Here is a 16,352-nt window from a genome sequence, read left to right as displayed (position 1 = left end):
ATTAAGAGTTGTTTATGACATTTAATACTCCCCCTTCCCTCCAGCAGCAGGGCAGCAGGACCACGGGTTTGGCTTCACAAATGGTCGCCTCAGGACACACTAAATGCTGTCACGAGCCAGAGAGCAATTTCGTCTTGAAAAATTACTGCAATAGCGCTCCCTGATAAAGGTCTCTCCCAGCGCTGCAACCCTCCCTGCCAGAAACTTCTTCTCTCCCTGAAACCAATTTAAGAGCGCTAAAGGGGCTGTTTATTAGGCGATTCCCCTGCAAAACAAGAGGGTGCTGGAAGACAAATCGCCACCATGGGCTGCCTGCCGTGCTGCTCGGTGTCGCAGGTAATGCGATGGGATGCTGACGGGGAGCGCTGCGTGTTCAAGGGAGCCTCACGGAGCATGGAGCTGCAGCTCAGGCATCCGAAGGATTTCCAGGTGCCACAGTGAAGCCCCTGCAGCGACACCCCATCGTCATCCTCCCCGCCTTGGTACTTTGCTCGGGCAGAGCAGCCAACTCCTCCCTTGTGGGCTGCTGCAAAAAGGCCGGCGCCTGAGCTGGGGATGGCTCGAGGTCATTTTGTGCGTTGTGCAAAAAATTCAGGAGCCACACTCGCAGATATTTGCCTCCTGGTGGACTTGAGTCATGAAGCAGTAGGTTTTTTTTTCCCTCCTGCAAAATATCTGTTGCACGTTGCCCCCCGTGGGCAGCTGCTGTGCCGTGCCGCGAGGCATTAGCTCACTTGTCTCCCTTTCATCCCCGTCCCGCGGGCTTAGGGCAGGGGGAGAAAAGCAGGCCAGGTGGAAACTTGGTTCTTCAGCCAGAGGAGTCCGACTGATGCGGCATCAACCTCGTTTAAATGATTTCACTCAGCTTTGATGGAGGACGAGTGAGTGTGACAACAGCAGAGACCTGAGGATGCGAGATGCAGAAGTGCAGAGAGCCTGGACCATCCGTGCTCCAGGGGGAGAAAGGGACAGGAGAAGCGGAATAAGCATTTATTTGCAAATGTTGCAAACAAAAAGCCTGCAGGTCTGACCCTCTTTCCATCTTCATCTGCCGGGCACAGGGCGAGATGGGGCTTCCCCCCTCTGTCTTCCCTCCACGTGGCGTAGGTGCTCCTGAATGAGCTGCGTTCCTCCAAAATCTCTGCCTCGCTTCAAACTCTCCCGAGCCTCGCAGCCTGTTTTCCTCTGAGATCTGAGGCCCAGCGAGGACAATAGAGATCTGGGATTTTCAGCCCCGTGATAAGTGGGCAGGGGCAGAGGGGATTTTCCCCTGCGCTGGGAGCTGTGCAGGCTGTTCTTTAACATTTCCCTCCCTTTCCAAAGCCGAGAGAGAAAGGCGATTTTTCTTCCCTTTAGATGTGAGCGAAGGCCCCCGCTCCTGCTACTCCTGGCGAATTAAATAGATAAATGGGCGGCGCTGTTGTTCACGCTTCACTATGCACAAAGCAACTTGCATTCAAAATCGGGCTGCTGGCAGTTCAGCAACAGCCCCGCACAATGGCACCATTCGACACGCGGGGCCGGCTCGCAGGCTCTGCAGCTGGAGCGGCCACCGGGCTGCTGTGACACGGGCGTTTTTATTATCGTTATAAAAATGCATCTTAAAAAAAAAATTAGAAAGAGACGATAAAGTGTTCTTTCTTAAAAACTTGGAGAAACATTCCTGTTTGAGAGCAGGGCACAGAGAGGGCAGGATGGGGTTTGTGATGTCCGTATTCCCCCCATCTTTTCTGCCAGGCAGAACTTTTTTTTTTCCAGGCAAATCCTCAATTTCCAGAGTGTGGAGAGGAGCACATAAAGTGACCTCTGCCTGCTAAGCCTTCCCCTGCCAACTTTCCTGAAAATACTCCCCGGCAGGTTGCTGGCTTAGTGGTGTAGGTGCCCGAAGCCGGGAGGGGATTGAGACGTGATCCCCCTGCTCGCTTTGGGGCTGCTGTCTCGCCGGGAGCGCACTGGGGAAGGAGCTGCAGTGCCAAGCAGGATGGGTATTTAATAAATCTCGTGGATCCAACCAAGGGCTGGTTCTGCTGGAGCTGTGAGCTTGATGTGAGAACAGTTCAGGTCTGGGTTTAACTGGAAGAGTGGCTCCTTGAATTTTAAAAATAACCCTGACTTCTGCCAGCCCACGGGGAAATTCAATTTTTATTCGCAAGTTGGAGAGTTTAGCATGAAAATCAGCAGCTGTACCAGGATAGACCATCGGGATAGAGCCACTCCTGGAAGGGGAAGGCTCTGCCCGTGGCTTGTTCTCTCTCCCTGGGCAAACCACGTGCCTCCCAGGGTTCGTCTCCATCTGCTGTAACGGAGCTAACGAAGCCTGCCCTCCTCGGCAGGAGCATCTGGGAGCCCAGGTACTGCGGCCGTGTCCCCGTTAAACTCTCTTGTTCCCCGCACTGTGTTAACTCAGAGGCATTTTAACCACGTGCTCCATTAGAAGAGGCCTGAATTTAACAGGCTGGAGGCAAAAATGTGGAGAAGGCGTCTTTGCTTGTGGGCTGTCTGGTGGTGAGGATGCTCAGCACCTCCCTGGCATCCTCCCGTATTGCAGCCAGCCTGGGCATCTGTTTCCCCACAAGTAATTTAAAAGCAGAAAGCAAAGCGACTGCAAAACTCACTGGGCTTCCCCAGTACTCTCCTAACACCGTGCTTGGCACCGAACCTTTTAAGTCTTCTTCCTACCCTTGTGTCTGCACTTGATAATAATGTTTGCGTTTTAATGATTCCAGCAAGCCTGGGATTTGCTTTGACATACCAAGTTAATGTTTTCTTTTTCTATATCAAATCTAGGTCAATCTCTGGCTTAGCACTAATGCTGTGCCGAGCAAGAAAGGATTGGCCACTAATGGTTTCAATTTAGTTTTTTCATGGAGTAAAGGAAATTTCATTCAATACCTGTTTTCATTTTTATTCCATTGGCCTTTCCACGGGATCCGTTGGGCTGGGGAGAGTGTTTGCTCTTTGATTAGAGGAGACCCAGCAAAGCTATTTGCCAGAACGAATCTTCTCTGAATATGGACGAGGACGGATGAGAGCCGCTGCTCACCTGCATGGTGCCGTGTCTGCAGGACGTGCCGTGAGGACTGCATGCTGGTGGGGGTGAGGCAGTGGGACACCCCCAGCATGGGCTTCTCTCTGGGGAAGAGAACCAACCGCCCAGCCCCATCCTAACCGAGGTCCTCCATGGTTCGAGATGGGAGAAGAGGTGAAGAGCAGCTCGCCTGCCTCGCGCTGCAGACCTGCCCAGCTGGCATCTCTTCTGCATCAACATCTTCAGGAGAAGGTGCACCCATGCGAGCGATGTGGGAGGGCTCTTATAACCATCCCCATCTGCTGCAAGCCTTCTCCTGTAGCGTTTGGTTTTTTCTCTCCCTGCTCTATGCCAGTCTGGGTGTACCACAGCCAAAACCCAGCTGTGATGGCAGCAGAAGCACTGAGACACCGAGGCTCGGAGCTCCACCAGTATGGAGCAACGTGAGTGCGCGATTCAGGTCTGATCTCAGGGCTGGCTGACACCTGGAGCTGGAAGAGGGCAGTTTAATGGAACAGGGTGACAGACACCCCGTGTGAGGATGGTAAAGAGGGACCTGGGGCAGCACCAGTTCCTCCGTTGGCACGTGGATGCTGTGATGCTGGATGACCAGAGCGATAGGTAACGCAGGCAGGTGGATCGGAGGCTGCCTGCCCGCTTAGGAGCTCACAGGGGCAAGGGGCTATTGTGATTGCATGTATTTATTTTTCAAATGATTCTGGCCATTAGCATAGAGATTAGACGCGGCTCCCTGGCTGCTGGCCAGCCCCACCGGGCCGGCGTGCAGCTCTGGGTGTCGGCTGAAACAAGAGCACCCGGGTGATAACAGGAGCCGCGGCGTTTTCCGCTGGAAGACGAGTGCCAAACGGGAGCGAGCACTCCCGGATGGGTTTCTTGCAGTCAGTTGCGGTGTGTGTGAAAATCTTATGGGGAACAGCAGAGATTTAGACCCTCCGAGCAATGCCCTGCACAGTGGCCGTGCTCACGCCGTGATTTATGTCCTGGCTGAGAGCAGCGTCCAGGTAATCGCTCGCCTTCAACTTTTGGTGCTGCTTTACAGGAGGTGCCACGAAAGCCTTTGTCTGTGCAACTGTAAATAAACTCGTAAAGCCGTGTTAAAAATAGCGTTTTGTAGCTCGGCGCATGAATATTTAACGCATCTTCTGCAAACCAGCTGGTCTTGGCAAGGGTCACAGTGTTTCCTAGGCGTTTAACATAAAACTGTGCTTCAAAGCCACATTATAGGGTCGTTGAAGAGTAATATTTTACTTAACATCCTCATAACTGAATTATTTATAACTGCCCATGTTTTATTCATGATAAATATTAATACTAGTGTCTTTAAGAGTAAAGGTTATCGCTGCAGTTTTACCTAGGAGAGGTGATATTATTGAAATAAAGGGATGCCAATGAATTCTGCAGCCGGCAGAGCAGCGTCTGTGCTGGGGCTGGGCTCATTCACACCTCCCTCTTCTTATCAACCCTGTCAGCCACCGAAAAACCTCAGCGCTGAGCATCTGTACGTTTGAAAGGAATTTTCCTGCAGGCGTCTGAATCCCAGCTTTTTTTTCCTTTGCCTTTCTTTATTAACGAGCTTTGTGCCATTCTCGTTAATTCTTGGATTCGTTTCTTGGTGAGAGCCCATCAGCTTTGGGTGCAGGATGCTCGCCCTGACCTGGGCCTCCGAGGGGCAGCCTTGACATATGCTGCAGCTCCCTCGAGCCCCCCTTGCCGCAGGGACCCCCGGTGACCCCATTGCTTTCAGCAGCCCCCATCACTTTGGCGAGGGGATTGCCTGGTTTGGGGGCTGCCAGGGGAGACACCCCAGCTGCCTTTGGGCTCGAGCCCGCGTGGCTGGGTGCTCTGGGCCACGAACAGTCCCATTTCCAGGCTGAGTGCGTATAAACGGGGTAAATTGCCATTGCTCTGCCCCTTACCGGAGGGAACATTGCGTTACCTTTCATCCTGGGGAAGTCAGATAGGTTTGTGCTTGGTCTTTTCACCTTGTGCTGCTGCGTGCACCCCTGGCAGCCTGGCTGGAGCATGGCACAGGGGGCTGCCAACCCAAGAATCCCGACGTGGGGCTGGGGGCACGTTCTTAGACCTGTAAACCCTTCCCAACCCCACGGCCGTGCCGTGGCTTCGCTGCGCGTTGTGCCATCAGCTTAACAAACCTGCGGCGAGCGGGCTGAGAGCGACGGGTCCGGGAGCAGCGCGGGTTAATGCAACACATATTTAATGTATGATTGCTAATGGCCACCTCCCATCTGCCCGAGCCCGACTGGAGTTTGCAGCTGAATGATTCAGCTGCCCTGACACACACGCAGCTTGTTCCGTAGCCGAGGTACATTCATTACGCCTGACGCGTGTAAAAGGGGACGAGGCTTTCTCGCTGGGGAGAGGCATTATCAGGCTGGGCTGGCGGAGCAGGGGGCTCTCTTGGAGTTTATTTTATATGATAATGTGAGAGATCTTCCTGTGGATGCGGCGCTATAAATGAATCACGAGCTAAATAACCACTGGGATGTTTATTAGCCTCGAATATGTTTATTGCCGAGTCAACAGGCAGCACCTTCCAATTAATTAATAGTAATAATTACTGTATTATTTATGGAGCTCTAACAGCGTGCCAGAGCCTTTCCGCGTGATGCTTACAGCTGTGGCTGTGCTGAAACGGGCTGCTCTGTGTTCACCCTGCATGGGCGCACCGGGGTTTGTCCTTCACCGGCGGGTGGCCCCAGCCCCAAAAGCCGTGGTGGGCTGAGCTGCTGAACTCTGAAGCCCGCTCTTGGTGCTGGTGGAAGCCTGGTGCTCTGCGACATGGAGATGTGACCATTACTTCCATTTTGCTGGATGGCAGGACGTGCAGTGAGCCGAGCAGAGATGGGGATCAAGTGCAAACAGCCTGGTCTTCTGCCAGGGTGGGTGCCTGACAACCCCATTTGCCAGCTCTGGGAAAGTTCCTAGGTCCCGTGAAGTTGCTGGCGATGGATTTCCTTTCACAAGTGACTGTTTTTGTCTCTCTTTGTGTCTTCCAGCGATGTCCGACTTCCACATCCACCCGCAGAACGCGGTGGTGGAGGAAGGGGGCGTTGCGAGGTTCCAGTGCCAGATCCACGGCCTGCCTGAGCCTGTCATCCTCTGGCACAAGAACCGCATGCCGGTCAACACGGACAACGAAAGGTAGGACATGACCAAACCACGTGCTGCTGTCCTTTCCCCAGGTGGAGGCAGGAGAGCAGGCCTGCTTTTACCCCCACGGGTCTTCTATGACATGACTGACCCGGACTGAGACTCTTGGCCAGCATTTCTGCCATGGAAGACTCTTTAGGTTAATGTTATGGGTTGTGGGGGCTCCTTCTGGCCAAGGGCCATGCAGAAAGACGGCATTTCCCAGGAGAGCTAGATAAACCCTATTAGATGATTTTGGAAGCGGCAGAGGCTTTCATTGACCTTCCCCAAGAGGAGGCAGCCCTCTTCCAGTTTGATTTTCCAGCCTGGAGAGCCCACACAGCAGTCCTAGGAGAGCCTGGAGCAACTCTGGCATCCTTCATCCCTCTGTGACTCCATTTTGAACACGTCTATCCACACCAGAACCATGACATGGTCTTGCAAGTGGCTCCCAAAACTGAACTATACCACGACCTTCCTTCCCGGGTGGGTTCCCTTAGTGGGTGGCAGCAGGGAGGCTCCGCGAAGCGCGTCCCGCAGCGCCTTGGGGCTGCTGTTTCCCTCCTGCAGAGAAGCCCCAGCCGCCCCCCTTCTGCAGCTGAGGCCTTGGGGCGGCACGTCCTCGCTTCCTGTTTGACAGCCTGCTCCCTCTGCGTCGGAAACCTCACTGGCCACGGTTTGATCATCCGAGCAGGGTACAGGTGGCAGGAAGCCCGTGCTCCACGCCAGCAGCCTCCGGCGGTCCCAGCTGCAGCTCGGGGGCTGCACAAAAGCAATGGCAGGAGACCGGGTCGCAGCGCACCTCCATCGCCCATTGGCGTCCATGCGTTGGGAATAGGCGAGACCAGGAAGCCGTAAATATTTTCCTGAAAGCCCCTATTCTTGAAACAGAACTTGGTGGGGTTCTTCAGAGGCAGGAGAAAACGTGAGGCTTGGAACAATACCTGACCTTTTCAGCATTACGGTGAACTTACAGTAGAAAGGCCCAAGAGGCCCAACCTTGCGGTGCAAAACTGCAACTGTCATGTTTTGTTTTTCGTTGTGTTTTTCGTCTGAGCTTTTTTTAGCCCAGCACAAGGTTGCTTCATCAAACTCGATCTCCTCCGAAGGCTCCTCAGTCACACGAGTGCTAAACCAGGGACGTGGCAGAGCAGGGCGGCTGGTGCGAGGTGGTATCGTCAGGAGTAAAGGGTGCAGAATCGGGCCTGTCACCTTGCGTGCATCCTGATGGATGTTGCAGGATGGGCGAAGTCCTCCTGAAGTCCCCCATGTATTATTGCCACTTGCTGCTTGAGCCCAAGGTCACTGGTGTGGGGATGGACAGATCTGGCACAGATCAGTGTGACCACGACTTCTTTTCTCCAAGACCAAGGAGGAAGAGCCAGATAACCCCAAGCTGTGCCCATCCCACTGCTTCGCCTCTGGGGCCAGGAGCTCGCCCAAGCCCTGGAGGACACGGTCTGGGAGCAGCTTTCCAAGTTTTCAGTGTCCTGATTTTGAACAGGCTTTTTGTAGGAGTAAAGTTGCAGGGGAAGGATTTCATTGTTAGCTTAGTGGATTAATCTCTGACACCAGCGGGCCTGGGTGATGAGGGTTGCTTCTCCAACTGAATTGGATTTCTGCATTAATCACACCCGGTGCATTTCTGCGTATGAAGTGTGTATAAATTTGTATGCCGAGCCTTGCACTTGGAGGCTCTGAAGGCAGCATAATAGCTTTGGAATTCAATCTTCTAATGCTGTGGGCAGATTGTTAACAAAAATGAAGGCTTCTTGTGGTATAATTCATCCAAAACAACGGGCATTTTAAAGTCCCGGAGAGATTGCAATCAACTTGGGGACGTGTAAGACTGATTGCTGTCACGCTGCCACCGACACCGAGCCGCGCGTTTGGCACCCGGCGCAGGGAGCAGGTTATAGGCACTTAGCCATATGCTGATCCGGAGCAAGGTATTCTTCATCTTCCAGACGGAAATGGATTATTAACTCATCACGGTGTAATGACACAGCACCGAGCAATTTAAACACGCAGTTGCCAAGCAACCCATAATGTATGTACACGTATAGATGTCTGTGTGTGTGCATGCGTGCTCTAAGTGCGTCTGGTTTGTATATACAAAATATTTATGTTTATGTATGCCCACACAATATTTATTTTAAAGACACTTTTCCGTGCATTCGAGGTTTTGATGTTGCACGGATTTGAGTCCTGTGTCAGACCTGGAGCACACACTTCCCCTGTGCTTGTCCATAGACTGATGTGTCAGCTGCCTTCACACGAAAATGCACTTCCAAAGCTTTTCCATGAGTTAAATAAGAAGCTTCTACTTTGTAGCCTTCTATCGAAAGCCATCCTTTCCCAAGGATGCATCAGAAGATGAAAAAAGGAACATAACCTCTGCAAAAGAAGAGCAGAGGCTCAAATATCGAAAAAGCAAACGACTGAAAAGCAAACGTGCTCAGCCTGCTGGAGTCTGCATCATGCGGGTGGTAGCTGCTTTTCAGCTGCTTTTTCATCAGCCTGCTTTCCCATCATGTCCCGCCTTGCAAGTCTTCATTTCTGCTTTTCTCTTCCCGCAGGTACACGCTGCTTCCCAAGGGGGTTCTCCAGATTACGGGGCTGAGGGCAGAGGACAGCGGGATTTTTCACTGCGTCGCTACCAATATTGCTAATGTGAAGTTCAGCCGGGAGGCCAGGCTCACTGTGTCAGGTCAGTACCAGTCCTGACTGTCTTTCCCTCTTCCTGCTGCTGTTCTGGACCAGGACAGTTTAGCTTTGGGCTAATAACACCGAGAAAAGTTCCTCTGTCCAGCAATAGCACGTTCCTTGTTCTGTATTGGTATTAGTTCCTGCCAGATCGGGCCATTTGATAGCAGAGAAATCTGTCTCTTTGCCTCTAAATTAGTGCCAGTTTCTGGGGAGAGGGAGGAGGGTATGAACATGAGTTACAGCAGCTTTGCATTAAATAAATTCTTTAGGAAATGTGGAAGATACATCATCTCCTTATGAGACCTGCCCACTCTGGAAGTAATTGCAGCACACAGGGTGATCAATTATTTATCTAATAGGGGAGTTATTCTTCAGCTACAGCTGAAGAAATGGCAGTACTTTTCGGTCCCTCTCCAGAAACAGGTCCAAAACCACATACCTGCTGGTCTTTTGCGTGCTGTGCAAACAAACCAAAGCATTTCACACCCACACTTTGTTCGTGCACAAGTTAGATGTGTTGGTGACAGCATGCACGGATCCTTTACATGCAGCAAAGGGTCTTCCCCCCGAGCTGTGATCCTTCTGGCCTTTGGTGGCATGTAGTTGCTGGTGACTGGAAGCTTGCTAGTGTACACCTGTGTGTCGGAGGCTCACACCTGTACCGAGTGCCAGGCTGGCCTCTGCCGACTGGAAAAAAGCAGCACATGTGAAACGGGGGAAGCCGAGGAAAGAACGATGCTGTGTACATCGCCTGGTGGGGAAAGCAAGCAGGTTAGCTGGTTCTGAAAGACCTGGGAGCTTCTGGTGCCTGCTAGCTAGCTGTTTTCTTGATCTATGTGAACAGTAGCCACATGGGGGGGGGGGAATGTACAGTGAGTTACCGATGTGTTGAAGTTCTTTGTGTCAGTTTTCTGGTCTGAGTTATTGTTTCTCACAGGGCAGAAAGTGCTAGTTGTTGTCAGCTGACCATCCCTCATCCCAAAAGGATATTTTCCAGGTTTCCTGTCTGTGCAGTGCTTGTGGTTTTTCTCTTCCTTAAGGCAGTCGGACGTTGAATACGGGCACAGTGTGTAAGTGTGTAAGTGTCTGTGAAGGGCTCGGACCGTGCTTCAGTTACTGCATGTGAGCAGAGCTGCAGGAACCGCACGTTTGCACACTCGCAGCCTGTTGAAAGCACGTTACCCTCTTCAGAGGAGGGTTCCCTGGCTGGGACAGCAACTTGAGCTGTTGTTTGACCTGCAGAAACCCTCCCTGGGGTTTCCCTGGGGTGGGAGAGGAGGAGGAGGCTGGCTGCTGCAGGGGAGGAAGGAGCCTGCTCGCAGCACTTCCCTTCCTCTCTCAGCACAGATCTGTCTTCCAGCTCTACTGATTGATTATTTTCAAGTGCCTGCTTAGTGGAGCTGCTCCCAGGGGGCCGCCTGCCTCTGCACTGACACCTTTTCAGCACGAGCCACGTCTCTCTCTGCTGCCGTCCTTTTGATCAAGATCTAACAGCCCATGCCAGCGACGCTTCCATCCCTGCTAGAGTGCCTGTCGCTCCTCACGGTGCCGGGGACCTCCCCACCCTCGCCAGGATTGCTGCTGGCAGAGCCCCTGGGGACTGCCTGCATCATTAGAGGCTTTTTCCCTTTCAAAATAAATCCCCCCCAGCTTGCCCTAACCCCCGTCATGCTCCTCCAGCAGCACTTGCCTACTGAGAGCCCCTCGTTTTGTCACTCCTCCCTTCCTGATGCTGCACCAAAGAGTGTCCTGGTAGGAGAAGGAAACCTCCCCGATGGTCAGGGGGCAGCTGCATCCCTCCTGGGTCACCGTCCCTTCTGGGGACCTGCAGGAGCTGCCACTGCCACCAGCATCAGGCTCGGCAGCGGTGGAAGTGCCGGTCCCAGAGATGGGCAAGGTTTGCTCAAACTCAGGGAGCTGATCCCACACCCAGGAACCCGCCTGCATATTGAGGACTTGGAGCGTAAATCAAAGAGTGTGATTTTTGTTGTTGTCGTTGGCAAAATAGAGAGTTTTATAATTTTTGCTCTGGTCTCAGCTCCCGTCTGCTGATATTCTTGGGTGACCTTGGACATTTCATTTCATTTTTCAGTGTTTTGAAATATTGAAATCAGTATATAATACGATGATAATATCATATTATTCTAAGCGTGGACATTTACCATTGTGATTTAGAACAATAAATTTACATGGCTTTTAGAGGCACTCTGAGGTACCGAGGGGGGAGGTATTGTTTTCAGATCCCTTGGGGTTAAGCAGCCGGTCATATGAATTTATTGTGCATTCTGGTTCTCATCAAAAAATCTGCATTTTATGGCTTGCGGTGAAATGCGTTCAGCGAGAAAGTCAGCTCTTAAGTCACACCGACACGGTGATTTTTCTTGGATTTTGCCCATTCAGACACAGCCTCGGAGTGGCTTTGTTGCTCCCCGAGCAGCCCCCGGAGGGATGGTTAACCAGCGAGCCGCTCCGATCCGTGCTGTGCGGTCCCCCTGCTGCCACCCTTGTTTCAGCCCCTGAGGTGCTGTGAGAGGGTGATGTTAAAAAGCATGGGAAGAGCCCTCGCAGGTCGTTTTTGGGGCATCGATTCGCTTTAACAAGCTTTTGGGAATGTCCGTGTCCTGGAGGCGGTGCGGGGTGGACCCTACAGCGAAGCCCTGCGGGTGGCAGGGCTCTGCTCCAGCCTCCCCCGTGCCCCAGTCCTGCTCGGGGGAGAAGAGCAGCCCAAGTATTCCTCTCTGCAGGTGCACGGCATTTTTTGCCAGCAGCAGCTGTCAGATTGTTTAAATTCCTTAAACACTGCTTGACCTCGGCATTTCTGGCGTGCAACCCAGATCTCATCAGCAAGGGAGAGCATAAAGGGAGAAGGCTAATGCAGAGGTCGTCGTTGTTCCTGTTTGCTGATGGAGAACTGAGAATATCTCGTTTTCCTCCTCTTCTGTTCCCCAAAAATGGGAGTGGAGGCCAAGGGAGCTTTGGCCCAGGGGTAAGGCGCTTTCTGGTGGCCCAGGAGATGCAGGTTCAGCTGTGCTGTACCTGACACGGGATGATAGTTTGGCCCTTGCAGTCTCCTTTTGTCCGGTGAAATGTGGTTGTCTAGTTTCCAGTGTCCTTTTGCCAGAGCTTTATTTTAATGTTGGTCCGTGCATCATCTTGTGTGATGGGTTTCAATCTCGGCTGCTGCCTGTTGGTGCTACCGTAGTGCAAATAAACAATTTCCGGAGTTTCCTCTCAAAAAGATCCCCAGCAGGAGTCAGAGGCTGCCGCCTCCACTTCCCTCTGTGTCCCAGGACAGGGTTTTTGGAGCAAATGACATCAGCAGCAACAGAGGATGCTTGCATGGAGGTAGATTTTTGCGTTGTGGACCACACAGATTAATTAACAAACAGAGATGGTGAAAGGTGAAGCAGCTCTTTCATTTATTTGCATAATGTCTGTATAAGTCTATATAAGCTGTCCTGTAGCTTGTGTCCTCCCTGTAGATCACATCCAGCCTGCAAATCTGCTCACTGCAGCTCGCAGCAAGGTTCCTTCTCTGTGCTGCCCATACGTGGGTGTTAAGAGCTGTGCCTGTGGCTGGGTGTGGCCGAATTTCCCCAGAAATAGCAGTTCACACTTAAAACACATTCAGACAATGCAGCTGCCTCCCGAATACTGTGCTCCCTTTGCTTCATGTGCATCTCAGATTTATTGGGGATTACACCAAACACATCATCGTTACCTAGAGGATGAATGAAGCCCTCTGTGGTTCCATTAAACAGGAGGAGAAGATGAGAGGCCCCAGGGATGCCTTTTAACAGTGATGCTGTCCTTGCAGGCTCCCACTCCACTGTTTACAAGGACCCCATGATTCTTGTCGGACCGGAGAACCTCACGCTGACGGTGCACCAGACCGCGGTGCTGGAGTGCATCGCGACCGGCAATCCCCGGCCCATCGTCTCCTGGAGCCGCCTAGGTAAGCCCCGGGGCCGACCGGGATTTCTTCCTCTTCTGTGTAGGAAACAGGTGATGCCAGGGACTATATCACAAGTGATTCACCCTTTCCATTCCTACGGGGATTAATTGCAGGCTTGAAGTGCTTTTTTTGTCTTCTTGTCTGCGCTCTGTTTTTTTCTCCCTGCCAAGATCCTGTGTTTAGCGGTTAGAGAAGTGGGCTGGTTAAACCCGTAGATGTTTCCTGAAAGGTGATAATTTTAGCGTTCCCTGAGTGACAGCGTCTTCTTCAGCTGCATCAAAAACATCACCACTGTTGGCCCAGAGAAGCAGAAGCGTACACAAACATGTCTTCCATGTGAGACAGACTTGAAAGAAACTTGCTGTCTGTTCAGAGAGCTGTAAAAAATCTTAGGGGGCAGAGAGAGCTTAAGGTAGCGTGTCTGAAGCTCTGAAAACACAGATGCTCACCACTGGGGTCAGTGATGGTTTTTAATCAGCATGGAAACCAGAGCCAGTGTCTGATGGCATCACACAAGCAAAGTGCAGTGTTTCTCCCAGTCCGAAAGCAAGGGCTCTTTTAGGCTTTTACTGTGATAGTAGCTCAGAAAATACTTCGTGCAGAGCAACACTTCCACCGCCCAACAGAAATCTGCGCCGAGCAAAGAGCTGATGGCTTTTCATTTATCTTCTGGAGCTCGTAACTGTATGAGCACGCTGTGGGGTTGGGGTCAGTTAGCATTTCCCAAGCCCTTGTGCTCTGTGGGGTCACGTTGTTTTTTGAAGCTAATCTCTCCGAGTTACCCGAGGTGTCTGTGAAGCACGAACAGAGATAATCCTGCCCATAAAGCAGTGCTGGGTGCAGGGCTTTGCCCCCGTGGCTCTCCGAGGGCCGTGCTGGTGGGGTCTGGCCTGGCTCATGGGACAGTGACTTCCCACTCAGAGCCATCTGCGAGGGGATAGGGACACGTATCCAGCAGCAGTCGCACCGTTTCTCCACGCTTCCCTTCCAGTTTGCTTCCTCTGGTGGCTTATAAAATCAACTTGTGTTTGCTAACTTCTTATTTTTCCTCCAGAGCCATAACCATCAGATTGATGCTGTTTTAAAAATTCCCCAGATAAGCTGTATCACTGGTTTGGTTCTCTTGGACACAAGGCAGCTCTACGTTAGAGCTCAACTATAATAAACTACGTTATAATTGCCTTAATTATAAGTGCTTATTACCTTCTTCAAAACACTTGTCTCTAAAGAGCAGTGCAGTAATGAAGATGTAATAGCTTCGTGCTATGTTTGCCTGGATGGTGTGAGCTCAGCATTGCCTTCCACCAAAAATAAATACCCTCCCCACATGGCCTTGCAGCAAAGCAGCAGATTTAGAGCTCCTAAGTGGCAAAGAGACCCCATTATTTTCCCTCCCCTTCAGTGTGAATGTTTCGTGTCCAAAGAATCAAAGATCTTGTTTCTTATTGCACCAATCTTGACAGCAATGGGGCTTACAGGCTCTCTGGTGACTTTGTGGGCCTGTCATCTCTTTGTAGAGGTTTCAGAAGCACTTTGATGTCTTTGTGTCTCTGTCATCTGGAGGTGGGAGAGGGATTACGCTGGAAAGGGAGGTTCTTCGAGCATCTGTCCTCTACAGGTGGCTTCCTCCCCTATGAGGGTCTCCTTCCTCAGGTTCTTCTGGCAGACCTGGTTCAGCTTAAACAACCGATTAACATACCTTGGAAGAAAAACCTTCATCCACTCCAAGAAATAATAAAATTCATGGCCATGATGTCTTAAAGAGATGCAGCTGGTTTAGCAATAATTTAAATGTAAAGCTCATTTCTATGTGAACATCTCTCTTGCTTGGTTGAGGGAAAGAGCCACGGTGTTGCCATTACACCAGGTCTGAGCACAGGGCTTGTTGCTGTTCTGGAGTTTCTCTTTGAACCCCTTTGCTCACAGTTTTGACGTTGTGGCATTTTTCTGTCAGAAAGGAGCAAAGAACAATTTTGCTTTTACAGCTTTCAGTTGCAAGGGAAGCAACATTTGCACTTTTTGCTTTGGCTTTGCGAAAACCTGGCCGGTTTTCAGGGGGAGAGGCAGCTATATTTTGCTTAAAGGAAATCCTTCCAATTCTGGGCCGGTTTTTGAGTGTCACACAATCAATTTTGAATTTAATTTCCTTGGGAATATGTTGTAGCCCCTGACCACAAACAGAATTCCTCTGTCTCGCAGCGCATGAAATGTCAACATTCATTAGAGAGCAGGCTCTGAGAGAAACGTAAAATCATTAAGGGTTTGTTCAGGGAAGATAGGGCTTTTCCTTTCAGAGCTACACACTTCAGGCTGGGACCTGTATGTGTGCACAAATGAATATCCCGGGCACCTACTGCAAAGCCTTTTGAATGAATGACGATTTTAATGTATCCTTACCCTTTAAGTGACAGGCCACTGAGCTGGCCTCCATAAAAGGTACCAGGGCAGAATAATACACTATTTAGAGAGATATAGAAAAGTGAGGCGAAAAAGAAAAGACAGTGATTATCTGATAGCGTTATACAGAAGTTGTCAGAAAGGGTCGCACAATGGGAAGGAAATTACTAAAGAGGGAGCCATTCAAAAAGTAAACCATACAACAATTGTAGGAGCCAATTAATTGGTAACTTATTGGACACAGAAGCTTGCAATAGATGGCTGACTGGTTGACAGGAGCGCCGTTCCTGTAAGTGTTTAGAAATAATAGAGTAAATTTCACCACTTCACATCCTGAATAGTCAACTGTTGCAATGTACTCTAAATATGCTAATCCGCGCTGCCCGGTGTCGGACAGAGCAGGAGACCCATGCGTCTAAAAAGTGGAAGGCTACTATGGCACAATACAAAGAATTCACAAAAGACCTAAATGATCAACATTAGAAAGTTGTTACTTTCTTTCAACTCGCTACTTATAAAAGAAAGGCGTTCATGTTGTTGCATATTCATATCGCCCGGCACGTTTTAACAGGTCCCCGTAATTGGTGCCGGTGTGCCAATCACTGGTTGAGCAGGCGGAGAACGGGCTCCAGAAAGCATCACATACACCTAGTAAAAGAAATAACGGGGGCTCCCAAGCCCCGGACTTCACCCCAACAGGAAACCTGGAGACCTCTACTTGTCCAGAGCCGGGGCGTTATTTGGGAGCATCTCCCACATGGAGAACGGACTGCTTTATTAATCAGTCACTGGCTGCTCTTCACAACCGGCTGAACCTTCATCCCTCTTCAGCTGGGGAGTGAGATGATCTGGCAGACATTTCCCCCTAAACTGGCTTGTTCTCAGGCCTCCAATTTTCTGCTATGGACTTCATAAAAAGAGGTGGAAGGTCATAGTAAATGAGCAAGTTTCAAGCCTGTGTGGGTCCGGAGAGCTTTGGGGGTGGCGCAAAAGGGTTAGCTTTTGCAGTCTTTTGGATCTCCACCATGGAGAGATGACTTGGTGATGGAAAGCAATGCCAGAAACGTGGGTTTTGCAGGGTCTGAGTCCCTT

The 16,352-nt window shown here is 51.0% G+C and overlaps 1 protein-coding gene across 1 annotated transcript in view; it reads left to right on the top strand.

Moving 5' to 3' along the window:
• The window catches only part of IGDCC3 (immunoglobulin superfamily DCC subclass member 3), an 88,612-nt gene that overhangs the window by 45,121 nt on the left and 27,139 nt on the right, over nucleotides 1-16,352 (top strand). The window contains exons 3-5 of the mRNA XM_040570021.1: nucleotides 6,067-6,211; nucleotides 8,779-8,909; nucleotides 12,726-12,863. Of these exons, the coding sequence (XP_040425955.1) occupies nucleotides 6,067-6,211; nucleotides 8,779-8,909; nucleotides 12,726-12,863 (414 nt within the window). The remainder of the gene's footprint in view (nucleotides 1-6,066; nucleotides 6,212-8,778; nucleotides 8,910-12,725; nucleotides 12,864-16,352) is intronic.

The sequence above is a fragment of the Cygnus olor genome, chromosome 11, assembly GCF_009769625.2.
Source record: "Cygnus olor isolate bCygOlo1 chromosome 11, bCygOlo1.pri.v2, whole genome shotgun sequence".
NCBI lineage: Eukaryota > Metazoa > Chordata > Aves > Anseriformes > Anatidae > Cygnus > Cygnus olor.
Note: the sequence above shows the minus strand (reverse complement) of the source record. Positions and strands in the feature narration are given on the sequence as shown.